Source organism: Hesperophylax consimilis, chromosome 20, assembly GCF_061612785.1.
Source record: "Hesperophylax consimilis isolate HC1 chromosome 20, BYU_Hcon_1.0, whole genome shotgun sequence".
Lineage (NCBI taxonomy): Eukaryota > Metazoa > Arthropoda > Insecta > Trichoptera > Limnephilidae > Hesperophylax > Hesperophylax consimilis.
Genome location: NC_142855.1, coordinates 422,019 through 442,970, shown reverse-complemented (window position 1 = coordinate 442,970; position 20,952 = coordinate 422,019). Strand labels below are relative to the sequence as shown.

General features: G+C 34.6%; 1 protein-coding gene across 1 annotated transcript; it reads right to left on the bottom strand.

The window, feature by feature from the left end:
- Positions 1–70: 70 nt before the first annotated feature.
- LOC149413863 (uncharacterized) lies at positions 71–3,105 on the bottom strand. Its single transcript, XM_089643987.1, has 3 exons — positions 2,568–3,105; positions 1,742–1,888; positions 71–1,632 (listed from the first exon to the last, which is right to left on the bottom strand). The coding sequence occupies exons 1-3, from the start codon at positions 2,713–2,715 to the stop codon at positions 929–931; spliced, it is 999 nt and encodes a 332-aa protein (XP_089500113.1). The 5' UTR covers positions 2,716–3,105; the 3' UTR covers positions 71–928.
- Between the last annotated feature and the right edge of the window lie 17,847 nt (positions 3,106–20,952).

The window sequence follows — 20,952 nt, the reverse complement described above, 5'->3', positions numbered from 1 at the left end:
TAGAATTTGGAAAACTCATCCAATTTCAACATTCATTTTCGGGTTCTGTGAAAGTCCCTTTCAAGTTCTGTTATAATATCATTATAGGACAGTTACTTAACAGAACTGAAATAATAACAGAACTAGAAAATTAAAGATGAAATGTATCAAAGAATTAGAACAATTCATCAAATTTCAGTATTGATTTTCAAGCTCTGCAAATGTTCCATTCAAGTTCTGTTTTTATATCATTACTGACCAGTTGTTTCCCAAACCTAAAATAATGAAAGATCTTGAAAATAAGCTTTGAAATTTGATGAATTGTTCAAATTCTCTGAAAAACCCCGTACTTTTACATGGATTTCAATGATACTTTTGAAAAGTTGTTGGGATATGTTAATTAAAAATAAATGTTCCCATTCTGGTAGTATTTTTTTCCAACGCATAATTTACAAACTACCAACCTAGGTTTCATCGCATAAACTCACTTGAACAATCAATAAATTCAGATGTACAAAGTTGTATTATTATAAAAATACATATATACGTATTAGAAATGAGACGCAAGAATATTGAAAAATCGTTTTTTTAGAATTAAAATTAAACAAATCAAAACGTTTACCATGTGATAAAAAAAGGAAAAATTCTTAGACAAACGAAAAACTTACGCATTTTTACAACTTAAATTATGTTAATTCGAATACTGGAACTCTGTGGCTGTCAGACCTAAGATTCATAACATCTGAGTGAGAGCTGACTCAACCCAAAAACAAAACAAACTCAAATCATCTCTGAAACAGACGCCGATACGTTTCTTTAAATCTTTCCTTTGGGAACATGATAAGCTGCCCTATGAATAATAAAATGTGATTTTTTCACCGGGAGCACATGTCTCTTTAAAGATCTCTTTCGATAATATGAAAGGCCTACGAACATGATAAGATTTTTCTCAAGTATGAATAGGCGTGTGCTTCTTCAAATCTCTCATTAGAGAACATGTAAAGTTGCAGTTAGAACACGAAAAAGATTTTTCTCTAGTGTGAGTCAAAATATGTCTCGTCAAATCTCTCTTTTGGGTACACGAATAATTACAGTCGGAACATGAAAAAGGTTTTTCTCTGGTATGAGTATGCGTGTGCTTCTTCAAATCTCCCTTTCGAAAGCTTGAATAACTGCAGTCAGAACATGCAAAACGTTTTTCTCCACTGTGAATCAGCACGTGTGCCTTTAAAGGTCCCCATTGGGAACTTGAATAGCTACATTTGGAACACGAAAAAGGTTTATCTCCACTGTGGGTCATCATGTGTCTCGTCAAATTTCCTTTAAGAGCACATGAATAGTTGCAGTCGGAACATGAAAAAGGTTTTTCTCCACTATGACTCATCATGTGTCTCATCAAATTTCCCTTAAGACCACATGAATAGTTGCAGTCGGAACATACAAAAGATTTTTCCCCACTGTGAGTTAGCATATGTCTCCCCAAATCTCTCTTTCGCGAACTAGCATAGTTGCAGTCGGAACATGATGTTTTTCTTTCTACAGTGTGTATGCGCACGTGCAGTTCGAACGATGATTTGCCTGGACAGGAGTAGTGGCAATGAGGACAAGATAATTCTTTTTCCATTGGAGGCGTCTTCGCGTTTGTCATTAAGTCTAAAAAATCGAATAAAAATTAGTAAGCGTAATTACAGTAAATTAATAAAACGTGAATATTCGGACGGCACGAATAATATAAACTTTGACAAAACAAAATCGGTTTTACCTGCTGTAATTCTTTCAGAGCGCTCAAGACATTCCTTTTTAACATCCGGAAGGTGTATGTCAATATCCGTATAAGGATCTTTCCCTCCATTTTCATCCTGGGGTCCAGGTTCTACCTTGATGGTAACAGTCTCCAAAATAATACTACCTGAAAAAAAAGCATTCAAAATTAAGGTTGTGCTTCTCCAAAAAAGTTCTATTAGAAAGAAAAATGTTTTAAAAAAAACGATAAAATAAAAAAATTACGAATAAAAAATTATACTTAAAAACCGCGTAGAAACGGGAATTTTGATAAAAACAGGAAAACTATTTACGATCGAGCAACTTCAGAACGAAGAGCTCATAACAGAAAAGAAAACGTTTCTCTTAGAGATTTGCATCTAGTGACGTTGTTTCGTGTTTAATATTTTTATAATTATTATTGACCTTTATTTTCGAAGTCTAAAAGTAAAATAACACGGTAAGATTGCATTAAGATTAAATAAGTTGATACATACATACATATTAAATCAACGTATATATCAAATAATCAGATATAAAATTCAAACACAAACAGATGTAAGTACCTCTCGTTACCGCTTGGATCATGTTGGTTGATATTGAGAAATGTTTTATCAGCTGTTCAACGATAATTCGTTTCGCGTATGACGTAGCAAAACAATAATCATTTTCAGTTACTTATACGAAGTTAAGATTATAGATGCGTGCTTTAAATACATTGTTTGAATACATTTGAAGGCACGATGACGGTTAAAGTAAATACTGAAAATAACTAATTCAATTCGAAACATTCCAAATAATTTGAAACCAATTTAACAATTTCTTACATTTGCCTTTTACAGAATACCGCAAGCATTCCTTCTTTACATCCTGGAGGTCGAAATCTATACCCGTATACTGCATCTCACCTCCCCCCTCTTCCTGGGACCCTGGTTCCACCTTGATGGAAGCACTCTCTGGGTTGGGAAAATCCATGGGCTTCTGTCTAGCGATTTGTTATGTTATGATAATTGGTTTCAGTTTGAAATACATAAGTACTGCAACAATTAATAAATTTGTCTTTTATGCCATTTCCCGTAAAAGAGCTTTATATAGTGAGCATATTTTTTTTAACAATTAATTAAGTCTTTTTAAAGGAGATAAATATTTTATTCAGCATACAAAAAAGCGTCTCTTCATAATAATTCTGTGTAATTTCACCGAATTGCCGTAATTAAAATTTAACCATCTGCGAATTTGACGCATGTTTTCCTTAATTCTGCAGTAAAGTAGATATTTGCGTGGATCGCATTTAAGCTGCCCTGTCAGATTCATGAATCGGTTTCATTAAAGTTTGCCATTGAACAGCGCAACCGGCGCTTGGGCTCTTTTACTTCCGATGGGATGACTAGCGCGTTGAGATGACTAGAAAGTTTTGTAGGCAAAAAATAGTGCTTCAAAATTTAGATACAATAAAAAATAAATAAAAATAAAGTAACATTATCTGTAAGCGAAAAATTATGAATTTAAATATGGGAATAACAATAGAATGTTATCGGAAACCTTAGTATGTAGTAACAGGAAAAATAATAAGTCAATTCAATTAAAATAACTTTTGAAAGGTAAACCCATCCATGTAGAATTAATCATTGAGAAGATAAATCTAAAAAAAAAATGAGACAAAAAAACACAGAACAAAATGTAACGAATTGGAAAACAATATTTATTGTTTCAATCAATCAACTACGCTTTAAGAGAAGCATTGTTTTGAACGCAGTTGGAATATAGTATTAAAAATCTTGACAATTTTTTGAACTCGTTAGTTTATCAAGAAAAAAATTGTAAAATAAAATATTTGACGGTAACTTTCCATAATAAAGTGGCAGATGAGCGACCAAAATTATCGACAGTGGAACCCTTTCAATGGGAGTTATTCTCGAGGTTATGAATAATTCAAAACATTAAATTTGTTAGGATTCATATTAAGAGCAACTTTAAAAAAGTGCAGAAATCTCAAATTTAATTCGAAGTACTTTGCGTGGGTCGAACAAGTTGTGAAAAATAGTACTACCTTTTGGTATCCAATATTGAAATTGAGTACACGCAAGACAAATTATATTATACTAATGGAATTAACTGATTTAATAAGTGACACAGGCTGTTGCGTACGGAATCTATGAATGCACTGTAATTTTTAACAAAAATCTATGATTAAACTATCGTGTTTATTACAAGAAAAAGTAGGAGTGGGAAAGTAGGAATAGGAAGTTCTGATGTTGGTTGTGACCGTTCTGTGGGCACTAGGAAGTTCTGATGTTGGTGGTGACTGTTCTGTGGACACTGGGAAGTTCTGATGTTGGTGGTGACTGTTCTGTGGACACTGGGAAGTTATTATGTTAGTGGTGACAGTTCTGTGGGCACTATAGTTTATAGATGTAAATCTAGTATTGTTTCACAACACGGACGGTTTTTTTTATCACAAATATTTATTGTTTCAAAACATTAACGGTTTTTTTATCACTTTCGACAATTTTTATTCAATGTATGATGATTGGGGGTAATAATTTATAATGTTTATTACGAGGGGGCGACAAATATGCAACTATGTGACAACGACGAAATTTGCTTTGGCCTTCTATTTTTTTAAACCTTCTTGCTTGCCTTTTTCGAAGATAAAGTAATGGAATAAAACCAAGGGAGAGGGAAATTTAGGTAGAAACCGGATTGATGGAATAACTCTAAGAAAATCTACATTACCTACAATCAACAGACAATTGTTGGTAAATCTATATATAACATTGCGATTTTTGTAGAAGCTGACGGTTTGAAAAGTGTAAGTTGTAAGTTGACATATTCTGATAACAAACTGGCACCAAAAAGGAGCTAAGATCTAATATAGTCAGTTTAACGTACTTACCAAATGTGTTAAAGAAACGCTGGTAAAAAAAAATTAAAGAGATTTTGTTTATTGAAATAACCTCAAACATTTTTTTTAAGAGTGTCAACAGTGATTCATACCAAAGCTCTCGCAAATACAATTACATTTAATATGGTTGATACTATCACTAATTACAGACAAACACAACATTGATGACATACACACTCACATATGCATTAAATTCATACATACACTTACATATACATTACATAAGAGTAATAAGTTTTTAGAACAACACGATAGCGAGCTTTATGTAACAGATGATTTGAAAGTGGCCAATGATGACATTGTCAATTCATGGAATGACTTTTATACGTCTCGTTAAAATTACGGCACAATCTCGGTAAAGGTGAGTCATACCCCAGCTTAGTTTAGTTAGTTTAGAATAACACCAGAATTGCGTAATTTCTGTTTATCAACATTGCAATAAAAGCCGTGGAAAAAAAATATTACGGCGAGGAAGAAAGTGAAACGTCAGACTGACATAACCATAGACAATAGACGACACACAAGTTTTATTTTAATTGAGCCAATGACGGTACCTACTTACAACTTTATTACGATGATGTTCAAAAGATGAAAATGAAACGTTTTAAATATATTTATTTGCAGGAAAGTCTCATGTATTGTTTATTTAGCAGGATAATTTAATAATACTCAAGAATATTTTCGTAGTTCTTCAATATATCTATTTAATATAATTTGTATTTTTTACATTCGAGATCTCCATTAGACAACGCTCAACGTGTAACTTATACACGGGAGAATAAAAAATGTTAATAGTTTATTTAGTCATTTGTTGCAACCTACTTTCCTAGTTCGTGTTGACCGATGAATTACGTCTCATATCTTTTTAAGAATAGTTTTTTTTCAATAACATTTAATTGAGATAAAATTCTGTAATAATATTTCCAGAATTTTTCAAATCACTGTGAAAAAAAATATTTTAAATTTGACGTAATGCTAAATGTGGAACGGTAAAAAAAATCTAGAATACCGACAGAATCATTAACATTATTTTTTTATTTGGCCATCTATGTTATTTCACGACAAAAAAAACAGTGAAAAATTTACGAAACACCCGTTCTTCGAACATTTTTTTTAACGTTTACACGGAACATTTGCCAGAATTTATCGTCAGCTTGAAACAATTACTGGCAGCAACAAATATCTTGCAATAAGGAAAATGCAACAATTCAAAGTTACAAAGATAATACATCAAAAAATTTAAAACCCACCTATCAAAAAGATATCAATATAACATCAAAACACCAAACTAATGCAAAACAATTATATCTATTTAGGAATAAAGTATTTTAACAACCTTCCGATGAAATATAAGGTGACATTTAGCGTGTTCAGTCAATTAATCCTGATCGCAGTGTACGCCTCCAGCGACTGTCAAATTGTGACAATTTGTTGACAATTGTGACGAAATTGATTGTCGAATTGTTGACTGTCTAATGCTTAGCGAATGGAAATTAATGTTAAATTCTTACATTACGGCCGTCACTTCTATGGAAATTAACACAGTTCCACAAGCGTGATTTGTAACTTACGTAAACTTATAAATTTAAAGCATTATTTTTAAACATCAGCAATCTTACTGCACAGAAATGTATTCGACGTTAATGAGTACTTAATAAATGTGTTGTTCCACGTTGTAGAGGAAATAGTACTTAATCTAGGTGCATTGCATTTGGAACCTAACGAAGATTACGTCTTTAACGATAATTCTGTGTTTATGTTTTGTTCATTTATTTTTGTCTCGTGTTTTCTTTATGTCTTGTTTAGTGTGTTTGGAAGTCTTTATTGAAATGGGTAAGTTGGAGCTAAACTAGAGGAGTCATTTATATTAATTTAAATAAAACAAATGTGCCTCTAACTTAGTACCTTTTAGTTCTATAGAATTTAGCACGCGGTCTTTTTCTCTTGCACTTGCCTGTATTTGTATATCGTCTTCCCATTTGAATTTCGTAATCATGGTGAAACAAGGTTTTGTATGGAAATAAAGGTCCAAATTGGGCAAACAGACCCATAAGGCACTTCTTATGTTATTTTGGCATTAAATACGGCAAAGTATCTGCCGTTTACAATTGTCACAAATACATTGTCATATATACAAATTGATTCTCTCGTTCTCTTAGCTCGATTGAACAATCACTTCTCGTACATCATGATGTCAAAATTCTTTCGAAAATACAGTCTGAGACAATCGTTTTCAAATGTCTGATTCATTCGAAAATGTCAGATTGACGATGAACAAAGAAAAGACGAACAGACGCGTGTTTTTTGAGTGCCTATGCCGGTACATACTTTATTCAGTGTGATAACATATTTCAAATGATAAAATATCTCCATTACTACACAAATTACATTATTTGTCATTCTTTAATAATAATGATACTGAATATTTAAGAAATTATCATATTGGCTTATCAAATTGAAATACCATTTTTCTCGAGGCTTCATGCATTACAAGCAATTTACACTATTATCATTAGAAAAATGCAACACGAAAAACGTCGAAACTAAGAAATAAACTATTAGAATAATCATCTTTTGAGATAGCCTCAGATTTAATTGTTTATCTAATTTATTGCTTTGAAATATAGATGAATAAGCCCATGTACTCTCGTGTGTCCTCGCTAACCTGGCTGTGTTGAGTAGATCAATAATCGAATAAACTTCCCTTTTATATTCTTGGTCAGTGTCATGCCAAAAAGCTTGTAAACTCTTTGTAGGCTTCGATAAATAGTTTATTTTTCATCCACTTTATTAAGTTACAGGGTCGCTCTCCCAGAGAGTTAGTTCGGAAACAGTATAACAATAGAACATGTTAAACACGTGGGCAAAGTAGCATCGTCAAAATTACCCCGTGTTACCAAACCTTGCATATTATATGCTTAAGCGCTAAAAAAATAAAATAAAACGGGATAAAATATGTCAGTTTATAGTCTATGAATTTAATTTTGTCTATGAATAATCCGTATAACCTAAAAATTATCGCGGACGTATGCTCTTGTCGTTTCCAATCGTTGCATCCTGTTTTTAAACTCTAATTCTGTATAATATTCCTTGCACTGCTTTCTTAACGCAGTTAAATGTATCATCCCTTGTGTTAGTTATTGGTAAGTTCTAATGCTGATATTTTCTACAAATGCAAAACTGTGATATGTCCATTGGCGCGTATACATGTGAACCTGAACCAATGCGAACACGCGAACCGCCGTTTGCAGTTGGTTTTTTCCTTTCCCACAACTAAGTGTAACTACACAGGTTGTGTATACGCGCGGGGTCAGGCCCGCGACGAACCCGGATTATTTATAGGCAAAACCGCCTACCGACTTATTAATAGGCTACCTTTACACTTGTAAGTTTTTTCCTGTAAGTTGCTCACGTAAGCGACTTACGACAAATTTACCAATGTAAACGACACCATAAGTCACTTACCGTAATTTATACCAAGTTACGGAAGTTTTTTTTACGTAAGTTTTTGACAGGTCTAATCGCTCACGCGGGAATTTACGGCTCTCTCACAGCTTATCAAAACAGATTGATAAGTTGAGACGCTTACAGTAAGTTTTGACGTCACTGTCGGGATGGTAAAACAGAAATCTGCAACACTGACAGGTCTTTCTGCCGTTGCTCCTCGGGACTTGTTTATTTGTCGCCATGAACAGCTTTATGAAATAATACACTGCAATAATCTATGGAGACTAACATAACATTATTTATCATTAACACAATGCCATCTTTAAAAAATGCCTGCGTAAATGTGTGATAATGATCGTAGTATTCGACTTCACGAACTGACGGATCAGCTATCAAACTTCACAACAAATTAATATCTCCAATGAATGCATACAAAAATGCAATACAAGAATACATAGAAAACATTACCTGACGCCAAAAATCGAAGAGTCACCATTATTTTTTCTAACTAACTAACCATCACGCCGTTTCCCCGCAGGGGTAGGCTGAGAGGACGGACCGCCAAACAACTCGGTCTTGGCACACACTTCTTGCCTCATTCACATTCATACATCGTCTAATACATAGGTACTCTTCTATTATTCTGTCTCTTGACATGGCCCGACTCGAGTATCTGATTCACTTGGTCGTGCCATGTCTTCCTCGGGCGTCCCCGACTTCTGCTACCATTCACATTTGCATCGTATATTCTCCTTACACTCCTTTCTTTGCTCATTCGCTCTACATGCCCAAACCATCTAAGCGTCCCTTTCTTGATCTTACTCATTACGCTTACATCAGCCTTGTACTCTTTGCTGATCTCCGCATTTCTCACACGATCGTACATGGTGTTACACACATACGCCTCAGGAATCTCATTAATTTTTCAGCTGGTGAAATAGCATTCCGAAAACGAGTATCATTCTTTTTAATTAGCGGTCCAACCATTTCCAATATGTATTAGAAGTCAGTTTCTCTAATTTGGATAAAATTAAAGAATTTTCGTTGTTCCTCAATTATTAATTCTGCCGTTAAACGAACGAAATCCCCATCAGTACTTTTTCTTTGAATCCAACTCCTAATCCAACGCACTCTGCGGGCCCTTACGTTTTTGTTTGACAAAATTGTGCATATTATCGCAGCGGCAATCCGTTGTGTGCGGAAATGGGTATTATATGGGGATCCATGATCTAACCGTACATAAACAAATTTAATCCCTTATCAAATATTACTAACTGACAGCTGTCAAAGTCGGCGGCAACGCGTTGTTGCATGTTGTCAGGAAGCCATCTTACGAAAAATAGAATTACTGATGTAGCGGTCTCTGTGAGAAGTTCGTAAGTTAAACTTCCAAACAACTTCCGTGAGCATTATTTACGATAAGTTGGATGCATATGTAATCGCTCCTGTGAGTAACTTATCAAAAATTTACGAAAGTCGTAAATTTTACTTACAAGTGTAAACCCAGCTGGGCTGCCTTAGGCTGGGTTTACACTTGTAAGTAAAATTTACGACTTTCGTAAATTTTTGATAAGTTACTCACAGGAGCGATTACATATGCATCCAACTTATCGTAAATAATGCTCACGGAAGTTGTTTGGAAGTTTAACTTACGAACTTCTCACAGAGACCGCTACACCAGTAATTCTATTTTTCGTAAGATGGCTTCCTGACAACATGCAACAACGCGTTGCCGCCGACTTTGACAGCTGTCAGTTAGTAATATTTGATAAGGGATTAAATTTGTTTATGTACGGTTAGATCATGGATCCCCATATAATACCCATTTCCGCACACAACGGATTGCCGCTGCGATAATATGCACAATTTTGTCAAACAAAAACGTAAGGGCCCGCAGAGTGCGTTGGATTAGGAGTTGGCTTCAAAGAAAAAGTACTGATGGGGATTTCGTTCGTTTAACGGCAGAATTAATAATTGAGGAACAACGAAAATTCTTTAATTTTATCCAAATTAGAGAAACTGACTTCTAATACATATTGGAAATGGTTGGACCGCTAATTAAAAAGAATGATACTCGTTTTCGGAATGCTATTTCACCAGCTGAAAAATTAATGAGATTCCTGAGGCGTATGTGTGTAACACCATGTACGATCGTGTGAGAAATGCGGAGATCAGCAAAGAGTACAAGGCTGATGTAAGCGTAATGAGTAAGATCAAGAAAGGGACGCTTAGATGGTTTGGGCATGTAGAGCGAATGAGCAAAGAAAGGAGTGTAAGGAGAATATACGATGCAAATGTGAATGGTAGCAGAAGTCGGGGACGCCCGAGGAAGACATGGCACGACCAAGTGAATCAGATACTCGAGTCGGGCCATGTCAAGAGTCAGAATAATAGAAGAGTACCTATGTATTAGACGATGTATGAATGTGAATGAGGCAAGAAGTGTGTGCCAAGACCGAGTTGTTTGGCGGTCCGTCCTCTCAGCCTACCCCTGCGGGGAAACGGCGTGATGGTTAGTTGGTTGCTTAAATGTTCATAGGCAGAGGCATAAAAATTACTAATATTGAATCTTACTAATTTTTGGCGTCAGGTAATGTTTTCTATGTATTCTTGTATTGCATTTTTGTATGCATTCATTGGAGATATTAATTTGTTGTGAAGTTTGATAGCTGATCCGTCAGTTCGTGAAGTCGAATACTAGAATCATTATCACACATTTACGCAGGCATTTTTTAAAGATGACATTGTGTTAATGATAAATAATGTTATGTTAGTCTCCATAGATTATTGCAGTGTATTATTTCATAAAGCTGTTCATGGCGACAAATAAACAAGTCCCGAGGAGCAACGGCAGAAAGACCTGTCAGTGTTGCAGATTTCTGTTTTACCATCCCGACAGTGACGTCAAAACTTACTGTAAGCGTCTCAACTTATCAATCTGTTTTGATAAGCTGTGAGAGAGCTGTAAATTCCCGCGTGAGCGATTAGACCTGTCAAAAACTTACGTAAAAAAAACTTCCGTAACTTGGTATAAATTACGGTAAGTGACTTATGGTGTCGTTTACATTGGTAAATTTGTCGTAAGTCGCTTACGTGAGCAACTTACAGGAAAAAACTTACAAGTGTAAAGGTAGCCATACACCGTTGTCGGAATAATAATAATTCAGTCGGCGGTTCAAAACGTTGGGTGCGACCTAAGTTAACTTTTGACGTTATGTTTGAGGAACGTTTGAACTGTCAATTTGACGTCTCCTTTTTAAGAATTGTGTTACGAAGGCATTGATTGAAATTGTCATTAATTCTAAAAAATTCCAGGTTCATGGTGCAATAAGCAGTTATACCGTTTTATATTTTTTCCTTAGAACGGGCAATCTGCCTGGCTTAGAACTAATATCGACCTACAATTCATAATAACACTTGTACTTATTTTTAATATACTTATGCAGTTATTGCAATATTATTATGTTATCATTTTTGCTATCTACATGTATCTTATGTAATGTAATTAAAAAAATTAAAAAAATAATATAGCGATATAGTGGAAGAGAGGGTTAGATTACTATATTCCGACGATTGACGACGATTCTCTCAACCGATTTCAATCGTCTTATTTTCAATGTCACTAGTATATCCTGATTTGAAAATATTTTTACAGTAGACTCCATCGCTTGCCAAAATATTAAAACCTAAGAACAATATTCATAGCTCATACAAATTGGAGTTCCGTTAAAACCATGTTCTCTTTTAGTAAGTTTCAGATATATGTTTTGTGCACAACAGAGCCATGGATCAACTTAATCCAGAGAATGTATCCATCAAGACGGAACCAGTGCCCCGGGAAGACAATGGAGGTGAAATGGCGCATACGGATATGGATTTCGACCTCCCAGACGTAAAAAAGGAATTTTCGCAGAATGCGGAGAGTGCTCCGACAGCCAGTAAGTTGCGTTGCAAATTATTTATGATATTATATAGGTTGTTAAATTCTGTTGTTCGGAATTCTTGTGCGTTATGAAATATTGCGCAGACAGGACATAATATACTTGTTCATAACGTCCCGTCTTACTGTACCTACATTATTTATGTTCGGAATCCATGTCTGCTTTGAATTCCTGGGCAGACACGACATTATGCTGCTTACATGAGTGACTTTGATATTTACCTAAATGTATCTTTACAGGAAACTGCCAAACTATAGCAATCTTTTCACTTTACTCACAAATCTATCTTTGCATTTATTATTACAGTATTATTTGTTAACTCCTGTAGAAGAGGACATCGCCCACGAAAAATGTTGATTGTTTTTGTATAAATTAAGTGATGTAGACAAAGATTTTGTTATATTTTTTCAATTAACCTTATTAGTAAAACATCAAATTGTGATATTTAATTATTGACGACAAAATTAGCCATTCCTAAAAGAACATCTGAAACAGAAAATGAAACGGTCACGGTCGACCCCAGAACCCTTGCCTTGCCGGGGTACCGCTCTACCAACTGAGCTAATTGGACCCTACCTCATATTTAACAGTATCATACTTCGAATAAGATCTACCAACATGGTCTTCGTTTTTCGATCCGCACATTTTTACTGGCAGCTATCTTTATGTATGATTGCAAGATTCAACCCGAACTATGTGTATATTTTTCTCTCTTGTAATTTTTATTTTTTATTTCTTTGTCGTGTTCAAAATTAAATCCCAAGTTAAAATTATTCTACCTTTTTTTATATAAAACCCCTACGGGCGTAAAATTTAGGAATCTATTTTATATACATTTTGCTGTGGTGTTTTACAGGTAGCATTAACGTGGAAACAGTTTCCAACAAGGAGGAACCAGGACAACTTCACTGGCGCACCCATACTAGAAGAACACCTTTTTCATGTTCCGACTGCAACTATTCATGTTTTCAAAAGGGACGTTTGGCGAGACACATGATGATTCACAGTAGAGAAAAACCTTTTTCATGTTCCTTCTGTATTTATATATGTTCACAAAAGTCGCATTTGACGACGCACATGCTGACGCACGGTGGAGTAAAACCCTTTTCATGTTCCGACTGCAACTTTTCTTGTTCTCTAAAGGGAAATTTGAAAAGACATATGCTGACTCACAGTAGAGAAAACACAATTTCATGTCCCGACTGCGGTTATACATGTTCTCAAAAGAAATATTTGAAACACATGCAGACTCACAGTGGACAAAAATCTTTTTCATGTTCCGACTGCCGTTATACATCTTCTCGAAGGGGAGATTTTATGAGACACATAATGAGGCACAGTGGAGAAAAACCTTTTTCATGCTCTGACTGTAATTATTCAAGTTCTGTAAAGAGTAATTTGACGCAACACATGCTGACTCATAGTTCACAAAAACCCTTTTCTTGTTTCGACTGTAACTATTCATGTTCGCGAAAGGAAAGTTTGGCTAGACACATGCTGACTCACGGTGGAGAAAAACCTTTTTCATGCTCCGACTGCATTTATTCTTGTTCTCAAAAGAGATCTTTGATGATACACATGATGATTCACAGTAGAAAAAAACCTTTTTCATGTTCGGACTGCAACTATTCATGTTTTCAAAAGGGAATATTGGCCAGACACATGCTGACTCACAGTGGAGAAAAACCATTTTCATGTTTCGATTGTGAATTTTCATGTTCACGAAAGGAAAGTTTAATGAGACACATGCTGACTCACAGTGGAGTAAAACCTTATTCATGTTCCGACTGCCGTTATTCATGTTCTCTAAAGGCACATTTAACGAGACATATGCTGACTCACAGGGATAAAAAACCTTTTTCATGTTCCGACTGCAACTACACATGTTCTGTTAAGGGAAATATGAATATACATATGCTGACGCACAGTAGAGAAAAATCATTTTCGTTTAGTGTGTAAGTTTTTATCTTCACTAAAGTGTACCATAATAAGACACATTCGGACTCATCACAGAAATCCTTGCTCAAAACTAGCGATTATGAATCTTAGATCTGAGGTCGCCACTGGAACTGGAATGCCACTAAACATCATCTACAATATACCAATTGGAAAAAACTGCCGGTAGGCACTAAAGAAATGAATCTTGGCATTATATCATAGATCTCATCCTGCATAACGTTTTTTCGAATTCCATAAAAATTGTAAAGAAAATCACACATAAAATTGTTCACCTTAATCCATGGATCACACGGATTGTTGTTATGTTAAGAAATCCATACGATATACTCGTCTTAAGAAAGTATTAAATATATGGAAACATTTGCATAAAGTTATTACAGATACAAACGAAACATGCTATGAGAAAAAAATCGATGAATTGTGTTTACAAAATTCACGAAAAATTTGGCGAATAATTATTTAGTTAACCAGTTCTCTATCTGCTGTAGTTTCATCAATTGACCAACTGTGTATAAACAATGACCTTAAAAAAATCTTTAATACTTCAATGTTTTTTTTTCTCAAAAATATGTGATCCTATATAGTAAAGCAAGCTAAGCAATGTGATGAAGCAATACTAATCGATGGACCTCCTGAGCAATGAAAGAAGTTTGAGTTTAAACAATTTACAGTTTATCAATTTAAAACCACATTTACTTCTCTAAACTCAAATGTATCTTCGGATGCGATCTTAAATCACGTCCAGTGCAGTAAAATATCCCTGTAAAGAATTTATTGACCTCTAACAAACATAGTCAATTTGTCTATAACTTAAAGCGTGTTCCCCACAGCTCTCAAACAAAGCTATAAGTATTAGGTATAAAGCAAAGACTTTGTTCTGATTTCGATTTGGCTTAATGAAGTGGTGGTGAAAATTCATAGTTATAATAATCAATGATACTTCATTAGACTTAAGTAGTTTGAAAACATTGTCGTAATTGTATTTGATTTTTCTTTATTGTTACCATTTTAATATTATTACTTTTGTTCCGAAAACTTTTGGCTTATCAATTACAATTTATTGTAGTTTGTTTTAAATGACAAGGGTCGAATAATTTGCTTGTACGATTCGAGGTTATATTGCTAACCGAGTTATATTATACTTTTATTATTAAAACATTTTTTATTTATGTAATATTATAAGTTTTTTCCTAAAAATGTGAATTGTAATCATTATAATTAAGTATGTGATAATATAATCCCGGTAAGAACAGAGACGAGCCAGGTTTGAATTCCACTTGCTACCTTTTTATATTCTGTTTGTGTTTCATATATTTTGTAGAGTTGTTGATATTATCTTCAGTCAAATGTTTAAGTATAAATAACAACTCCCCTAGTTGTGTCTTTGTTTCTATGTTCCTGCTATATTTTTTTCGCTTTTTAAACTGTTTCCCCTAATAATTTCTATAAAAATGGAATAAGGGAGAAATATAATTGTACTTAAACTTATGTCCAAAATTAAACACTTCCTTTGCACAAAATTACTATTCATACCAAGGAAGAACATTTTTTAATCAACTCCCTGAGTAAATTAGAATCATAAACGACAAAAGCAAAGCTTTGAGCATTTAAAAAAATATATTTTAAAGATTAATTATCAAAAAACGAATAATAAATATTTTACTTAAGAAGCAACTTCTTCAAATATAGTGTATAAATATTATTACAAATAATAATAACTGTCTTTATTCCAGAAACTAATTACATCATGTTTAAATATATATACATTATATCTATTTTTTTATACTTCTCTCATTCAGCGTAAAATACATAATGTAAGTTCAATAATATTATGTACACTCCTCTTCCAACCACAAGCTAATGCTTCTCTGGAAGAGTAGTATTAAATATTTTCATTATATTAGTAAACCTTATTACTTATATGTAATTTTTCCTTTAATAAATAATAATAAAAACAAATAATAATTACATTTGTCTAATTGAAAATTTAATTTAATAAAGTGCTGCTTTAATGTAAGATTATTATTTTTTGTATAAGACTATTCACCATAAAAAGAGTGCTTTGTGCTGTTAATAATACCGTCGCATAAACCTTTACAAATAGAAGAAAGGGACTTGCTTATTCTAGACAGCGAAAAATACCTTGGCTTACATATTGATAAACATCTGACATTTAAACAACACGTAGAAAAATTAAAAGCAAAAATCATCCCACTAATTGGTGTATTTGGTAGAATTGCCCATCTCCTACCAACAGAGGTAAAGAGGGGCTTATACTTTAGTTTAATCTAGTCCCATCTAAATTATTTAATAGAAATATGGGGAAACACATACATTACATACCTAAATGATTTACAAACAATACAGAACAAAGTTATTAAAAAACTCTTCAATTATAACCCGGACACTCCCACAAAAAAACTGTATCAGGAAATGAAACTTTTGAAAATAAGAAAATTGTACGAATACAACATATGCCTCCTAATCTACAAAATCCAAAATTGACTTATACACACAAACACAACATTTAAACAAACGTCACAAGTACACGAACATTATACTAGGCAACATAACAAATTGTACACACATGCTGTAAGGACTGAAAGTGGCAAAAGAGGCATTGGCCACGAGGGTGTACAAATATACAATCTCCTTCCAGATAAACTCAAAACGGAGAGTATAAATGTATTTTAAAAAAACTTTTTAGTGTTAAGTTATTAGAAAAATATTAGAAAACTACTGATTTAATGTCATATGTACTTATGTTAAGAAAGTGAAATGTATAACTTCTTTTAACTTAAGTAAAGATAAATGGTTTATATTACTTTTCTGGATTATCTTCTGGGGACAGGATAAATCATATACTGAAGTCACTCCAGTCTATGAACTTTTATAAAAATGAAGGGACATCAGATACGAAATACTAAGGGGAGACTGGTGGGTGATTTCAACCTTTCCTAAAACCTGTGCTAAAAAAGTCCACACGTTCCGGTGCTGTGTAGTCAATACACATCTCAAAATAAGCGATTTAATATCGGAAAAATATGAATATTCATAGCTAATCGCTTATGTTTATTATATTTTACATCATTAGTGATAATAATTGTAATTTAATTGCTGAAAACATGAAAAAAACATCGGCAGATGCTGAAAACACGTGCAAGGAGTCCATATTATCATCACCTCCCTTTCACAAGTTATTGAAAAATTACCTGCATCGAAAATACCGACGAAGAAAATTTGCTATGACACTCTATTAAAACTGGTTTCCAAGGAAAACTGGTCCAATTTCTATAAACTCACCGACCCAAACATCGCGTGCGAATTTCTTATCGACACCATACATAAACATTTGAAAAGTTCCACATCCAACACTAACGACAAACAAATTAGTCGCAAAATTAAACTTAAGCCTTGGATAACAAATGGCATCCTACACTGTATTCACAAGCGTAATAAACTTCACAAATTTTGTAAAAACAACCCCAATAATCACGAATCTCTCATATCTTACAAACGATACAGAAATGCTTGTAAAAAAATAATCTGCAGAGCTAGAGACGAATATTATAGGAAACAGATCAAGGAAGCTGCCAATGACAATAAACAAATCTGGAATATTGTCAAAGAGATTTGCTATACCAACAAAACTACCGCACTTATAAATAAAATAACCGCTGCAGACCAAACACTAGATACAACAAATCATTCATAAAAAATCACAAATCATTTCAATAAATTCTTCTCCACAGTCCGAACGGAAAAAACGGAAAGACAGAATATAAATTTGCAAATAATATATTGATTGATAATCTTTGTTATGATCCATTTAATCTCACTCCTACCACAGAACAAGAAATCACTGTAATTATTTCATCACTCAAAAACACACATTCAACTGGAATCGACAATATATCCACTAAATTGATCAAACACCTCAAACCAATCATCACTAAGCCCCTTGAACATGTAATTAATCTATCTTTCAAACTGGCCTCTTCCCAAATTCTTTAAAACACTCAACAATTATTCCTATCTATAAATCAGGGGATAGATCATCATTGAATAACTATAGACCAATATCCTTGCTGAGTCAGATATCAAAAATAATTGAAAAAACGGTAAAACGAAGGCTATACAAATTTCTTGAAGACAATGACATTCTGTCAGGAAATCAATATGGCTTCCGCAAAGGTCGTAGTGCCGCAGATGCAATTGCAAATTTTACAAAAGTAGTCTCTGATAACCTTGATAAACCCTTGCTGTTTTCTTGGATCTAGCCAAAGCCTTTGATACTGTCTCTAACCGCATACTTTTGAAGAAACTCCTTCAGGTAGGAATAAAGGTACTCCCCTTAAATGGTTAAAAAATAATAATTAATATTTGACAAGTTCAAGTATTTCACCTCCATTGCAACAATAACATTTGGCTGTCATCCGTTGTTTTGTTTTGCTCCATCTAAAATTAATTTTTTACCATTCTTTTTTGTTTTCTGGCAAAAAAAAGTGTAGTGTGTTGTGCCTTGAGGTTTCTTCTCCCTCCTGATCATCCAGGAGTCACTTTTCGCTGCTGATTTCCAGATATTTATAAACTTTTTTTACGTCTGTCATTTTCCATACTATTATTGTAGTTGTTTACTGTTGTGAATAATGGAGGAAGATTTTCCTCCTGGATTCCCCACAAAGCCCCCAGATCTCTCTCCAGACCCCCCAGACGGGGAAAATGGAGAAATTTCTGACAGTGATTCTGTCATTTTGACTTCTACCAAAAAAAGGAAATTTACTCCTTCTTCCCCAATAAAACTTGACTCTCCTTCGACTTCACAGTCCCCACCAGCACTTTCTCAACTTCCTCCAACAAACTTTTATTCTCCTCATTCCCGTGGCCCATTCATAGTATACGGCCAAAAAACTGAGCAAGGAAAAACCATCCACCCTCTTGAATTTGGCAAATTCATATCAAATAGCAAGAACCTTTCATTCAAGCCTGGAGGTGTAAAAGCCGAGGGTCGCTTCCGAATCTCCGTCGAATTCCTCTCAGGGTCAGCTGCCAACAGTTTCATCAAAAATATCTTCATTTTATCTAATTCAAAGTTCAAGGCATATATCCCTACTTTCAATGTCACTCGCATGGGCCTGGTCAGAGGTATCTCGACCGATCTGTCCATCGAAGAAATTCTGTCTTCACTTTCAACCCCCCAACACATTGGCAATCCCATAAAAGCCAGGAGGCTAAATTACAAGGACTCCTTAGAGGGTATAATTTCCTGGAAGCCCTCCCAATCTGTAGTTATCACCTTTGAAGGTCAATCTCTTCCCTCCCATATATATTTATTCTTCAACTCATTACCAGTTGAAATATATACTTATCCCACCACTCAATGTTTCAATTGCTGCCGTTTTGGTCATACCAAAGCTGCATGCAGATCTCAACCCAGATGTTTTAAATGTGGAGAAAACCACGCAGCTGACCAATGTCCTTCTTCCTCCTCACCCAAATGTTTTAACTGCTCAGGCTCACATACAGCTATCAACACTTCTTGCCCAGAACAATCTCGCCAAAAAAATATTAAAATTTCTATGGCCTCTCAGAACTTGTCTTTTCTGCAGGCTTCTAAACTATTCCCGCCTGTCAAAAAATCATTTGCTGAGGCTTTATCCAGCAACTCCTCATCCAACCCTCTTCCCTCTTCTACAACAACTTCTTCTCGTTAAACTAAATTCACATACAAAAACGCTATCTCTAAACCGGTTCCTGGATACGATCAGCAACAACACAACTCACTGCTCTTAAATCCCAATGGTTCACCTCTTTCAAATGCCACAAATGGGTGTGCAAATAATTATAATCCGTCCTCAATGAACTCTCTAAAACTTTCTGAAAAACTCTCCCAATTCTTCATTTATCCAAACTCTCATTATGCTTCTAATTGACCTTATTTCTTCTCAAACTAATCTACCGTCCAACGCTGCTACTATTATTTCCACATTAAAATCATTTATTCAAAATGACTCTTCAAGATGTCAAAATACTTCAGTGGCCAATACTTCAAAATACTAGCCGAAGTGCTATTTCTAACAAATCTGATCTCCTTAACCAATTAAATTCCAACTTTATTTCTTTGGCTGCTATCTCGGAGACTTGGTTTACTCCATCCACCCACTTTAATGTGGGAGGGTATTCCTGTCTCCGCGACGACCGCCCGGAAGGTTCGGGCGGCGGTGCTGCCCTTTTTATTAAGAAATCCATATCATTTTCCCCAATAAATAATATCAAACCCCCCAATGCTGACTTCCAAATGGTTGCAGCTAAAATAAAGGACACATCCTTTATTTCAGTCTATCTTCCCCCAACAGCCCACTTCAATAAACAAATTTGGTTGCAAATTGTAAGTCAACTAAGCCCTCCTTTCTTTATATTAGGCGATTAATGCCCATTCCCCCGCCTGGGGTTCTGCTTTCTCCGACCGAGATGGTCAAAGTGTGATGGATTTCCTAGATCAATCCAACCTTTTCCTTTTGAATGACGGATCTCCTACTAAGATCTCACGCCCCAGCACAAACCCCAGTGCAGTGGATCTCTCGATATGTTATACTAGTCTGGCCTCTCTCTCCTCGTGGGTGGTGTCCCCCGACCCTTGCTCCAGTGATCATTTCCCGATCACCATTACTTATCAAACTTCTTTCCAATCGGACAAGTCTCATATTTCGACAAAGATTAAAACGAAACACACCAAACGGGATGAATTTAACTCTCATATGGACAAGTTCCTACTAAATTTACCCGACACCAATATATTTTCTGTCAAAGATGACTATAATAACTTCAAATCAATGCTCATAACTGCAATAAATAAATCAAATCCTCCCCCTAAAACTAAATCTCTTTTAAAAAAACTCCCTCCAACTCAACTCCATCCCTGGTGGGATGAGGAATGTTCCAAAGTAGTAAGAACTCGGA